Source organism: Prionailurus bengalensis, chromosome E4, assembly GCF_016509475.1.
Source record: "Prionailurus bengalensis isolate Pbe53 chromosome E4, Fcat_Pben_1.1_paternal_pri, whole genome shotgun sequence".
In the NCBI taxonomy this organism is placed as follows: domain Eukaryota; kingdom Metazoa; phylum Chordata; class Mammalia; order Carnivora; family Felidae; genus Prionailurus; species Prionailurus bengalensis.
The window spans coordinates 27,637,560-27,651,417 of NC_057360.1; the positions used below are offsets into that span (position 1 = coordinate 27,637,560).

General features: G+C 57.2%; 1 protein-coding gene across 1 annotated transcript in view; it reads right to left on the reverse strand.

Moving 5' to 3' along the window:
• Nucleotides 1-730: 730 nt before the first annotated feature.
• QSOX1 (quiescin sulfhydryl oxidase 1) overlaps nt 731-13,858 on the reverse strand; it is a 34,859-nt gene continuing 21,731 nt past the window's right edge. Inside the window, exons 7-12 of the mRNA XM_043568172.1 lie at nt 12,999-13,133; nt 10,823-10,952; nt 9,125-9,247; nt 8,176-8,323; nt 4,536-4,715; nt 731-2,611 (exon numbers count right to left, since the gene is read on the reverse strand). Of these exons, the coding sequence (XP_043424107.1) occupies nt 1,872-2,611; nt 4,536-4,715; nt 8,176-8,323; nt 9,125-9,247; nt 10,823-10,952; nt 12,999-13,133 (1,456 nt within the window). The 3' untranslated portion in view covers nt 731-1,871. The remainder of the gene's footprint in view (nt 2,612-4,535; nt 4,716-8,175; nt 8,324-9,124; nt 9,248-10,822; nt 10,953-12,998; nt 13,134-13,858) is intronic.

Consider the following 13,858-nt stretch of genomic DNA (forward strand, 5'->3'; position numbering starts at 1 on the left):
CGGGGAGGCTCCAGGCTGGAAGCTACCCAGCTAACACAGGGCTGACACGTGCAGGGAAGGGGGTGTCGACCCCTGCCTGTGCCCCCATCCCAGCTGCCCCAGCAGAGGGAGCACGCTCGGCACCCCGCCTGCTTCACCCAGTGCCAAGGCCATCTGAGCAGAGTGAAGATGTCAAAGAGAAAAACCCCAAATCGGATTGAGGCTCCTGTTCCCCCTTAATGAGGTTCATTATCAGCTGTTCTGATCCTTGTAAAACCTGGCAGGCCGGATTAGGGACAGGCTCTCTAATCTGGCTGACTCCTCCCTGCTGAGCAGCCAAGGCAGGCCGCTCCCACAAACAAGTCCTCTCCTTCCTTGGGAGAGAGCCGGGGATGCAGGAGGCCAGGCCAGGCAGGTGCGAGGAAGGTGCCTGGAGCAGAACTGGAACACGAGTCAGTGCTCCAGGGAGGCTGGGGGAACAGGAGGCAGGATTAGAACTCCACCAAGGCCTGTCTCCAGTGCATGTGGAGACGGAAGGGGCTTGGGAACGGAGAGCTCCGTGGGCAGTACAGGAGGGTCCATCCCGGAGACAGGGGCTGTGCTGGGGCACCTCCTCCCCTGCAGGATGGTAGCTATGTGAGCCAGGGGCCAGTCACTTCTGGCTGGATCCCCACTGAGGCTGGATTCTGCGTATTCTGTCCAGACCTGGACACTAGGTCTCCAAACAGCAAGTTAAAGAACACACCAACGCTTTGCCTTAACAAAAATAATTTATTCCACAACCCTCCCAAGCAGTGGGGTAGAGTGGGAATCGAGCATGTGTACAGAGTCACCCTCCCCTCTGACCCTTTTAACCTCTGCACGATGGAAGGTGGGCCCTTGAGAGAGAGGACACTTCCTCACGGCAACACCCTCCACATTCAAACATTAGCATCTATTTCGGAGGCCAAAATCAAAAGACAAAAGACCCAGCTGTAGGAGGGGTAGAGTGCACTGGGGAGGAGACAAAGCGCATTCGAAGCAACCATCTTTTCCCTGTGGCTTCACTCTACCCTCCAGCTAAGCCCAGAGCCAAGGCACTAAAGACACCAGCACCCTCCTTAAATCCCACACCAGCCCTTATCAGGTCCCGCCAAGCCAGCTGCTCACCACCCAGCCCCATGGCCATCACCCATCTGAGTCCACACCAGCTCTGGCCTGCACCCCTCCTGAAGCAGAGGTGTGGGGGAAGGAGCCAGAAGCTCTCCTCCCTCCAACACTCACCCAAGCCTCACCTGGGGGACCAGCAGGACGTTCAGAAGCTTCCAGACCCACCCCCCCCAAAGCAAACCCCCACCCCATAGATACTGAGGGGCTGGAGGATGGACAGACCACAGAGGGCCAGAGGCAGTCCTGCCTTCTCTGGCACAAAGGCCTCTTTGCATCCAGAAGGGAGCGGGATGGACGGGGCCTGGGGTGCAGTGAAGAGTTCCGCTCTAGTGCGCCAGCCCTGGGAACGCTCCTCTGGATGGGGGACCTGGGGAACTGTGGCCTCACTTGCCCCAGTTTAGGCCCAAGGCCAGGTGGGAGACACGGAAGTTTCAGTGAGAATGAGCAGGACTTCAAACAAGGTGAAAAAAAGGAATGTGGGTCCTGAGAGGCCAGGGACAGAGTCTCCCATCCCCCCTGCCCACAGCTGTCCTCCCCCGTGCTGTCAGATGGACATGAGCCCTAGGTGCACTTTCATGGCTATGGAATTCTCCTTCCCAGAGGGCCCCAGGAGGTTCATTGGAGCAACTGGCTTCCCTGGATTTCCCTGGACAAGGAGCAAGGGAAAAGGGGAGAGGAGCAGGGGGCTGGAAGAGCGCCATGAACGGCAGCTCCCCTTCCCGCCCCCTCCCAAGGTGAACGGTTCAGGCTGTGGGGTGGCCAGCGTGGCCCTTCAGTGCCCTCATCCTGGCCCGGAAGTAGGTGTACACGGCCAGGAGGCCCATGAAAGACAGGGAGTAGAGCCCCACACAGAGGCTGATGTCCAGGTGGGAGAAGCCCCCTCCCAGCACCTGTAGCCACTGGTCCCGGCCCCGCACGGGCCCAGCCTCCAGCTCCCCATCAGAAATGCTGGCCAGCTGCTTTGAGCTGCGACCCACTCGCCCCAGCTCTGCAGGGCCTCTGGGGTTCTTCTCAGCGAGGAACTCGGCCAGCAACACGGCTCCTGTGTCTCGTTTGGTCAAGTGTTCCCGCCCTTTTGGCCACTCCAACGTATCCCTGTGAAGCTCTGCTATGTGCTCAGGAGGTCCCTGGTCTGGCTCAGCCGTCATACTGAGGCCAATGAGCACATCCCGGGGGTGACTCACCCTCAGTGTCTCTGCCGGAACTTTGGGAACCGTGGTTCCTGGGCCTACCATGACCCCAGCCTTCTCAGGGCCCAGAGTAAAATTTCTGGCTGCCATCCTCTGGGCAACCATCCGGGGGCCCGGCCCGGCTGAAGGAAGGTCCAGGACGACATTGCTCGGCGAGAAGTGGGTCTTGAGGAATCTGAGGGTGTTGTCCAGGTCCCACACAGGCGAACCCCGGAGCTCATTGTGGCAGGCAGAACAGAGTTCGCGGGGCGGCCACTGCACCTTGGGAAAGTGGGGGTCCTCGCTGGGGGCACCTGGCGAGGAAAACACACAGGCTGGCTGTGACCCCTGGGCCTGCCTAGAAGCGCAGACCTCATTCTTCATTCAGAATGCCAGCTTCCTCATCTGCCCTTGGGAATGATGGGTATGAGAAGCCAGGTGAAAAAACCTAGCATGGGGTGGGGGGGGGGCATGGAGCCCAGCACGGTGCTGCCCTGGGCGAGGACTCCAATCCCCTCCTCAGCCACCACGGCCTCCTGGCGGTCGCTCCCTGCAGCCCCTTCATCAACTTCACTGCTGGGTTGTACCCCTCAACCAGGCATGGAAAAGGGTCAGAGGACTCAATATTATCTGTCTTGCAGTCTTTGGTTGGTCTGCTAGTAATTTTCTTCTCTCCATTTTTCTGAAATTTCCCGTTTTACACAGTGAAGAAACATTACTTCTGTAGTTCAAGGGAAAATGTTTTTTTTAAAACGAGAGCTCGGGCATGTGGTAATGTACAGGTGTTCCTCACACCATGGCAGCCCTCCAGGGTAGGCAGGAGTTGGTGGAATCTCCTTCCCTGGTGGGCTCCAAGGGGTGGGTATGGGGGCGCCTGGGGGCCTGGATGGGGAAAAGGGCACTCAGGAGGGTCAGGGAGTTACCCTGATGGCTGGCTTGGTGGGCACAGCCCCAGGCTGAGCCCCACAGGGCCAGGGTCGCCCAGGGGGTGCCCACCAGCCCAGATCTCTTGGAGGAGGCACCTCTCCCAAAGGGGTTAATAGGGAACAAAAGGTGCTGGCCAGAACGGAGCAGCGGCAAGTGATGTAACCGCTGGAACAGTTATTGTGGGGAGGGGACATCGAGCAGATTCCAAAGGTCCAGTGAGAGGTAGTGGTGACCAGCCTTGTAAAGCGAGCACTCAATTTGTACCTGCTTGTTACCAATACTAGTTTAATCCGAAAGGACCCCACTACCCCCCCCCCACCCCCGCTCCGAGGGCGGGGTACTGCCTTCCTCCAGGCCCGGCGGTGCCAGGAGAAGCCCCAGATCCACCCTCCAGTGGCAGCTGGGCCCCAAGGGGAGCAGGGAGCCTGCCCAGGTCATGGGGCTGGAGGGTCACATGGAGCATGTGGGGGCGGGAGGGCAGCAGAGAGGGAAGCAGGGAGAGGAGAGACGGGCTCCTGTCTTCTTTTCAAAGTCGGCCAGGAGGCCCCAGGGGACCAGCAGCCTGCACCACCACCTGCTCCATTCCCTTCCTTTTCCTTTAACCTCGGCAGCCCCAGGCCTCATCCCCAAACCTCCCACCCCCAGGAGGTCTGTCAGCCACTCCCCTCTCCCCACAGATAAGCCCAGGCTCCGACCACAGATGGCCCCTCCCCACAGCGACAGTTTCTGGTCACCCCTTAGTTTAATGCTTTGGCCTGTTGGACCCATTCGACTCCTCTGCACCAGGAACAGAAAACACTGTAAATGGGGAAACTCAGAAGACAAGGCCTCCCCCTATGGGAATCAGTCCCTGTTTTTTTCTAGGGAGGACTTGGTCTTTGTCTTCAGGCACATTTCATTGCTAGACCCCTCCCCTTGGGTGGAAAAGCCCAGCTCTCCTCTCCCTGGTGGTGTGAGTAAGAAAGGGGCCAAGAGCCAGATAGCAGAACAAGGAAGGCAGGAGAGGGACCCCAAGAGTTCTGAGGAAGGCGCCCTGGTGCAGGAGAAAGAGTGAGCAGTGGCACTGGAAGGCCACAGTCCTAGAGCGTCAAAGCCTCAGCTTCCTCATCTGGAAAATGGGTCTAAAGACACTGACTCCATCAGCAGCGCAGGCGGACCATGTGGAAAGGCTCTGTGCCCTGTGAAGCACTGTGAAACACAGGGTGTTACTTTGGGGATGAGTGTCCTGTCTCCACCTCTGGTCCAAGTCCCCTAAAACTCCCCCACCTCCCTCTGTAGGTGACTCCAGGCTTCGAGAGGGCCCTTCCTTACCGGCGAGGCGGGCGTTGACCTTGTTGTGGCTAGACCAGAGCCAGAGCACGGCGCTGTTCAGACTCTCCACCCGGTGCATGGAGGCCGCCGCCATCTGCTCAAAGTGGCTGGCGCAATCTCGGCAGCCGAAGAAGAAGCGCACGTAGCCCCGGATGGCCTGGAGGACCTCCTGGGCTTTGGCTGCCGGGAGAGGAGATGCTGCTGTGGTCGCGGGGGGGGGGGGGGGGGGGGGGTGCTTTCTGGCTGCCTGCGCCCGCCAGCCCCACCACCGTCCCCTCCACAGGCCCCGGGTCTCCTTGCACACCTGTCCACCTTCCAGAGGTCACTTCAGAGTTGACCCCATCTCCTCCCAAACTCCTAAATTGCAGTTCCTTTCTCTGCTAATCATCCAGGTCCCTGTCACTGACACTTGGGATAAAGCCCAAACTCGTCAGCAGAACACTTAGGCTCTTTGAGATGTGTCTGGAGAAGCAGGCAGGGGCCAGCCTGCCCACACCCCATCCCCTGCACCCCTCCTTGTGCCCAACCCACTTTGGGCTTCCTGCTCCTTCAGCCACTGCATCGGGGGTCCCTGCGATCTGGCTCTGCACATCCCCCGCTCTGTCTCCATATCCCCTCACCTCCTACTCCCTCCCCCTGGGCCCTCTGGACTGGCGTCAGTGCCCACCCCTGAAAACTCCCTTCACCTTCCTGCTGACGCCGGGCTCCCTGAAACATGCCCTCTTAAACCCTTTGTCTTCCCCACACCTCATACGTCAGGGCCGGTGGTGGCGGAAGGACCCTCCTTGCTGCTGGTTGCTTCCAAACTCTCTCTGTCCTGTGGCAAACTCCCAGCCCCTCAAAACAGGACCCATGGCCCCCCCACCTCGACCACCCCCCAAGCCATCATTCCTGGCAACTTGAGCACCCTGAAAGCCACGCCTTGCCTTTGTCCTTGGCCCCCTGGGTGCTGCCCTCTCCTGCCCCAGCCCGGCTGCTGCCTGCCCCACAACTGTGCGCACCGCCTCCTCCCTCCCTGTGCTCAGGGCCTTACCCCTCTGGCCTCGGCAAGGATCTCACTCCTGTAAACATATTCCTTTGTTACTGCGGCACCCACTTCTCCCTTAACGCGGATCATTCTGACTGGGAAAGACAACTGCAATAAAGACATCCCTTCTCTGACCCCTGTTACTTCCCCGTCATCTCCAGTTTCTTGCCTCTTGTTCTCCCCTCAGCCCATTCCAGCCAGGCCTTTCTCTCCACGACACAACTGCAACAGCTCTTGCCAGAGAGCCCCGCACCCCCCCACCCCGCCCCGCTTGGCTGAGTACACCCTTCTTCTTCAAACACGGTATTTTGAAATCACAGCGGCTGCTCCTTCTCCATCTCCTTTGCTGGCTCCTGTTCCTCGTCAGAGGCCCAGATGCCACACACCCGAGGGCACAGGCCTCAGTGCTGTCCTCTGCCCGCCCCGTAATGGGCTTGTCCAGTCCTGAGGCTTTACCTATCACCCCTATGCTCATGCCCACGAGATCTGTACCTCTGCCATGGACCTCTCCCCAGAAGCCTGGACTCAACTGTCTACATCTCCGTTCAGACAGCCAGCGGGCACAGACCACGGAGTCCCCCACCATCTACACACTCCGACCACGGAGCCTTCCCATTTCCCGGCTCACAGAACCACCGTCCACCAGAAGTTCAGGCCAGCAACTCTGGGGTCTACCCTGGGTCCTGGCTCCTGCCTATACTCTCCATCCAGTCCGCCCCGGGCTCCCATCAGCACTACCTTCAAAATACTCCTAAATCTGACCACTTCTTCCACATGCTACCTACCACTCTGGTCTAGGCCACCACCGCCTCTCGGGACTAGCTTCGCAACTTCCTGGGGTGGCCCTGCCTCCACCTTGCCCCGCTACAGACCACCCTCCACCCAGCAGTCTCCCTAAAGCATCAGTCGTTGGGGACGCTCCCCTATGAAACTCTCCAGCAGGGTCTCCTGACGCTGAATCAGAAATCCAACCCCTCCTTTGCCAAGACCACCACACGTGCACCTCCTCTACTGCCTCCCCCATCCCAGCCTCTCCCCCTGGCCTTCTTTTGCTGCTGCCAACATGCCAGACGTGTCCTCTGCACCTGCTAGTCCTTGGCCCGTGTTATCGGCTGTATTGTGTTCACTCAAATTCTTATGTCAAAGTCCTAACCTCCAGTATTTCAGATGTGACTGTATTGGACACAGACTTCAAATTAGATAATTAAAGTAAAACAAGGTCACGAGGGTGGGCCCTCAGCCATTATGACTGGTGTCCCTACAAGAAGAGGAAGTTGGGACGTGGCACACGGTGAAGACCACATGAAGACACAGCGAGAAGAGGGCCTTCTGCCAGCCAAGGAGAGGCCTCAGCAGACACCAACCCTGCTGACACTTTGATCCTGGACTTCCAGACTCCACAACCGTGAGCAAGTAAGTTTCTGTTGTGCGAGCCCCTCAACATGTAGCACTTTGTTATGGCGGTCAAACGGGCACAGCCTGGAAACCTCTCTTCCCACATTCCCCCAGCTGCCTCCCTCTCACTAGTCAGGGCCCCGTGCAGGGCCGGCTCCTCGGAGAAGCTGTCCCCAGCCACCCTGTGTAAACACGGCACCCCTCCCTCGCCCTCTTCCACACCACCTAGCTCGGTCTTCTTCGGAGCATTCATCATCACACCTGAGATGATCTATTTGTATGGTCCCTGTCCATCTCCTTCCCCCAGAACATCGGCCCTCTGAGGCAGGGACTTCCTGCCCGATGCACCACGGTACCCCTCTCGACACAGGGCCCAACGCTTTGAAGGTGCTCTGTAGAGGCCGGCTGGCTGGCCGGCTGGCTGCACCCTGGCCGCTCCTCGAATCCCTCTGCCTCTGCTCAACCGTTGGGGTGCTCTTCCTTCCTAGCTCGGCTCCTGTTCACCCATCCATTCTCAGCTTACCTCCTTTTGCCCCTCCTGACAGCATGGAGACTTCCTCCCCCTCCCTGCACACCCTCATCCCTGGCTCTTGGCCTTGGCACCTTGCAGGGCGGCTCCGCCCCCCGGCCCCACGGAGGGCAGGGATTGTTTCTTTCCCACCTTTGCAGCCTCCGGGCTGAGCCAGGGCCCCATATAACCCTCAGCAAACACGGACTGAACTGAATACCTGCCCTTCTGGCTGTCAGGTGTGGCTGCGAGGCAGAGTGGGTGATGGAGGCAGCTGCTCGGTTTGGGGAGGGAACAGGGCAAGAGGAGCAATGTGTTCCCCCAGCTTCCCTCAGAAAATGATGTTTCAGTGGGAAACACTAAAACTGTTCAAAGTACACAGTATCGGCCACGTAGACCAAAACAGACATAGTTCTTTCCTTTACAGGAGTATAAAAAAACAGAACCACACATTTTTCACGAAGGGCTGGAAACAAAGCAAGGTCGTGGTTCCAAGAAAGCCGGGAAGAAACCTCATGCTGCTGTTTGCCGGGCACCACCCTGGGGCAGGGGACACGACCGGGTGGCTTCTCCAGGTCCCCCCCATTCTGGTTCTACGCTGAGTGCATGCAGCCAGCTGCAAATGCAGAATCTTCTACATCTGGGCCTGAGTGAGGAGGGCAAGGCAGGGCTGGGCTGGGGCACTGGGGGTGCACAGGCCTCGGACTCACCTGCTTCATGCGAGTGGTCTAAATTGTGCCGGGCTGCTTGCACGGTCAGGAAATGAAAGAGGAGCCACAAGGAACATGGAAAGCCCCGGAAATGTGGCTCACTCCCCTGGCAGCCAACCCAGTTCACCTTCTTGACAATCACAGCGCCCTAAGGAACACATACGTGCATGAGAGCATATATGGAGAAGAAAAGGAATGGGACGGGTGGTGAGGAAAGAAGCTTCCAGGAGACTCAAAGGTCAGCACACAACCCTAAGACAAACGAGGTCCCTTTCTTAGTCTCTCATCTCAAAGGTGGCCTTTCCCTTCCACTGGCGACACCCATCAAAGGAGCAGCAGATCTGAAAAGCTGTGACACAGACTGAGTTACATCCTTATTCTAGCCTCAACTTCCCCATCTGTAAAATGAGAAATGAGGGGTCTGGCCTCTGAGGTCCCTTCGAGCCTTGGCATCCTACAAATCTGTAAGGCTGTGTGCCTCTGCTGGCTGCCGTGGCCCACCTTTGCAAAGAGCGGAACGCACAGGAGCCCAGAAAGGTGCCCCTGGAGAGGGCCAGAGGGGCCCAATGTGCCTGCGGTCCACAGGGAGCAGTGGCTACAAACTCGCTCACGGCTGGTATCTCACAATTGGACTTGAATCCCAGTCCAATCACCTACCGGCTATGTGATCGTAGACAAGTTACACAATCTCTCTCACCCTCAGTTTCTTCATCTGCTAAACAGGGATAATAGCTACCTTCCACTAAAGCTGGGAAGATTAGATGAGCTACGGTGCACGCACACAGCTCTAAGTAGCAGTTTATTCATTACAAATGGAAGGACCCAACCAGGATCCCGGACTCCTGCCCCAGTCCAAGTTGGTGAAGGAGGTCGGAGGCTACAGGGTGAGCCTTCCACTCCCACAGTTATTGAGGATACGAAGAAGGACGTCAGTTGTCCCCAGACTCACCTCCTTCCTGTTGTCCAGGGCAGCTTTAAAGAAACCGTAGGGAATTTTCTTTCTCTGCTGCCTCTTGAGCCAGTCATTCATGGAATGCAGGAAGTTCTGGACTAAGGGCTGGCCAGGGAAGTGCTGTGGGGGGCACAAGGGGAAGCTGGGGAGTGAACAGCAATTCCCCCAGAGCCCTGCAGTCCCAGGGAGGATAGGGGGCTAAACAGAAGTGGCCCAAGGCAGTTTCTTGAAATGTCCCCAAGCCACCAGGAAAACATCCTGCCTAAGATGCAAACGTGTGTTCCTCACAACCTCTGCTCTGGGGCACCTGGTAAGGCGAGGGAGGGGCTGGGGAGAGAACAGAGGCTCTAAGTCAAGCTGGGTCCTTGAGGCTCCCTCTCTCAAGGCTGACCCTGACCCCACACTGCCCCTGGGAGGAAGGCTGGGCAGCTGCGTGGCTTCCCGGGGCTGCTGGGCACCTGGGCCACACAGTCCTCTTTGCAGGTGATCTTCTGAGAGACCAGCTGACTTGCTGACTTACTGACTGCTGGGCGAGGCTGGGGAACAGCCTTCCATCTGTATTCCGTAGGATGCCATGGGGACAAGGCGGCCCTGGGGCGCATAGCCAAGATCCAGACCTTGATGGTAACTCCCAAGAGTCTCTGAGGAGCATGAAAAGCTACTCTGACAATAAGTCAGCTGAAATCTCATTAGTATCAGCACTTTAAAGCCACAGGACTCTAGGGAGGAGGACAGATGTGTGTGTGCATGTGCGCGTGCACACACACACCAGGGGAGGGGGGCAGAAGAGGGGAATGCCAGCAGAGCAGGTCAGATAAAACCACCGAGACACTGGTCAAGAGGACAATGACACTGAGGAAAGTTCGGAGGAGAAAGAAAAAAGAAGGATCGCTACACAGAAAAACCTGCCAGAGGACCGAGTCCTGGGAGAAAGCCGTTACACATTCCCATCAACCCTCCAGGGCTGGACACGGCCCCTGAGGGAGAAGTGGCCAGAAGAATCTTGTCTTTGACCCACTCCCTCTTGGTCAGCTCACTCGGGCCTCTGGGCTCCCAACATGATTTTACAGCTTTAAGTCAGCGTTTTTCCCTGACCTTTGCCCTTCATCCTGACTTGGACCCTTCCTCCTTCTAAGACCCTGGTGTCAGGAGGAAGGATGAATTAAAGGCTCTGGACTTCAGGGAGTCACCCTGTGGCTGGAGCAGGAAACGCTGGTGACCGCACGCCACCCAGTGGCCAGTCCCACCAGCTGCTTACAGGAAGGAGCAGGGACGTCGTTGGGGAGGGACCCAAGGCTCTGGCTTCAGGCTGTGACAGCACCACACAAGCACAAGACTGAGCCAGGTGGGCCTGAGGCCAGGACTGGGTGAGGTGGGGACCGGGGAGGTGGGGCTGGCAAGCAGTTCCCGATGGGGAGGCACAGATCACCCCCAGCGGCAGCCCCAGCTGCCCACAGACCTGCACCAAGAAGAAGCAGACCTGGCACTCAGGAGCTGAGGGTAGCTGAGTCAGCAGTCAGGCTCAGCAGGAGACCAGAGCCCGCATCTGACTCAGCAGTCCTCGGCAGCCCAGAGCCTCGGATTTTAAGTAGGGCAGCACTGGAGTGGATCTGGAACCAGACAGAAGGATGCAGGGAGGAAGGGGGAGCCAGCTACAGAGGGAAGAGAGACAAGGGAGACTGGGGCCCTACTCACCTGGGCCAGCACTGCCATGAACTTTTTCAGGGCCACCAGGCGCTGCCCTTCCAGAACAGAGAACTTGCCCACTTCTACCCGCAGGATGTAGTGCAGTGCAGATTCCAGGTCAGCCATGTAGATCTTGGAGCTAAGGACCCAGGAGGAGGCAGAGAGAGAGAGAGGTGTTAGCCATAGGGCAGCGGCTGGGGACGAGTGCCCAGGGCTAAAGAGAGAGAAGGGGAGGGCCATCTCTGATGGTCACAGAGTCTTATAAGTTAGCACCAGGCTCTGCCACTGACCAGCTCTATGACCCTGAGTATATGACTTAACTTCTCTGAGCCTCAATTCCTCATTTATTATCACAAGTAAATAATAAATTGCTCATGGGTAGGTTGCTAAGAGGATGAAACAAAAGCACAAAGGTAAACCCCTCAGCAACTCCTGGCACAGAGTAGGGGATCCCCCTCTGCAGGCTCAGAGCCAGTCTCACCCATGACTCCTTAAAGGTGCTTTAGTCAGGCTGCTGGTGGAAGGCTGAGCTTCATTCTCTGTTCTGAACAAAGACCCCCAAGGGACAGACAGACCAATAAAAAGCTGGGTCCTTTCGGAAAGACCAAGGGTTTGGCTGCCCACCAAGTCAGGGCACAGTGGGGACTCAGGGGATAGGAGGAGAAGCGGTGTGTGTTTTTATTTTGGGGCTGATATCCTCGTAGCTGCCAGACTTTGGTAGCAGGTGGGGCTCTCTCTCACACCTCTTGGGCTGACCCCAGCCCCAGCGGAAGGGCTTCAGGCTCCATGCTGACCGTTCCCCCCTGCGCCCATCACGCTCACTTGGGGCCTGGGCTTGGGGTTCTGAAGCAAAGGGCTCCTTGTGTGTTGGCCGCTTCTCTACCCCTGCTTCCTGAGGCCTGGGTTCTGGCCTCAGATCTACAGTGAGCTAGCTCTGAGAGGCGGGGCAACTACAATCTACCTCTCTGGGGCCTCAGTGACCGCACCTGTAAAATGGACTGATGGCTCCTGCCGCACCTACCACCTCAGGTTGCAGGGAACCAGCAAGGTCAGCTAACTGGGGTGAGCCTGTGACCACCTGTGCTTCACACTCGTGGCAGAGTCCCTCTCTGTGCTCCTGGGCCTCAGTACCTCACCATTCCCATGGTCTGCCTCAAGAAATGGCCCGTGACTGAAGGGAGATAATGTATTGGAAGGTGCCCAGCAGTTTGGCACACCAGGCCAGTATGTGTCAGCTATTATAATTTGAATGAATTGAATCACCATAATTTGAATGACCATAACGACCATTCATTCCCACCTCTCAGTCTCTCTTTCCTTCTTACCTGATTTACTAAAAATCTCTCCATTAGTGCTTTCAACCCTTAAAGTCCCTCACGCTGGGATGCAAAATCCTCTGGAAATCAGATGACCTTTCCCCCAGTTGTCTCGTACAGTCCCCTGTACTGTAGGTGCAAACCACCTTCCTGATGCAGCTCTGGGCTCCCTGGTCAGCCATTTCCACCTGGCAAACTGCTGGGTGCCCGTGCAAGAGGTTTATAGCCTCATTTGCCCAACAAGCAGGAATTCTACTCCAAGAGCCACTTCCTCATGGTTACAACTGTGCACAAAGATATAGGCTACCTCAAAAGGTAGTGAGCTCCCCAGCACCAGAGGCATTCAAATGAGGTCAGTGTCCTCCTAGAATGGAAAGTAAACTCTCTGTGGGAAGGAGCTGCACATCTGGGCATACCTGTGGTACAGTGCCTAGCCTGTAGCAGGTACTCAAAAGTACCTGCTGAAGAAATAGTTGCTTGGGTAGGAAGCTGGCTGGAAGGCCACAGATTATCCTTCTAAGCTGATTCTACTTGTTCTTGAATAGCATTAAGCTCAAGGAATGTGGGCATAGAAAAGTATTCATTCTATCATGAAGGATACAAGTAAATGCTGTTTGGCAGCCGCCACAGTCAGCAGACACAGGGCTGGTCACCAGTTCACTGCTGCTGCTCCCACACATCTGAGACTCTCCTGCATGGCCGGAGGGGGGCGGTGTCCAAAGGCCAAGGTCAGCCCTCGGGGGTCTGGGACTGGAAAGGCACGTGCTAAGCTCAAGACAAGGAATGGAATGTGGTAGGAGGCAGGAGGTCTGTGATCAGAGGTAAGGCTGGGGTGAGGGAAGGGCTCAGGGAAGTAGGCGTGGCCTTACCGATCTGCGACCTTCCACACAGTGGGAGCTGCTGTGTGAGCTGTGGTGGGTGCAACCGTGGTCGGGACAGCCTCCCTGGTGGTCCTGGAGAACTTCTGCAGGTACACGGTGTAGAAGGACCTGGATTCCTTAAGTCTGCGAGGGAAGAAAGCACAGAGGAGAGGCAGTGAGTCTGGAGAAGCAGACCCCAGGGCGAACTCCTGCCTGGAGAGGAGGTAGGTGGCTCACTTGACAGAAATGTTTATTAAGAAATATTTGAATCCGGTTGGGTCTTACCCTCCGCGAGCTCATAATCAAGGCACCCATGCCTCACTTCGGCCTTTCTATCCACTGCTCATGCAATGGAAAGTTTCGTGGACACCAGTCTGATGTCAAAACCCCATCTGGAAAAGCAGCGGGGCCCGAGAAGGTCTCAACCTGGCCCGGAGAGGCTGTGGGGTGGAGCGCGCGGAGGAGCAGGTGGGGTCCGCGGGGCTGCTGCTAATTCCGCCGTGGACAGGACGGCTGGGTCTGACTCCCCTCCCCAGAGACCGAGGAAGCTGCCTGCTCACAAGCTGGCTCTGAGATACCAGAGGGGACATGAGTCCCCAAGAAAGTCACCGCAGTGTGATACACGGCTTTTCAAAAACAGGTAGTAATGACAACAAAAACGCTACAATCCTCAAATCCTTCTACAATCCTTTCGACTTCTTTCCCTCTTCTGACAGAGTCCTTGAGGGCAGGCGACACCTCCCGGTCACGGCCACCTGGAGGGAGGGTGTGAAGACCAGCCACAGCATGACGGGACACCCCAGGGGAGCTGGCATCAGGAAGCCCTGCTTCCCACTCTGCCGTCCCGGCCCGATGTTTATCGATGAACA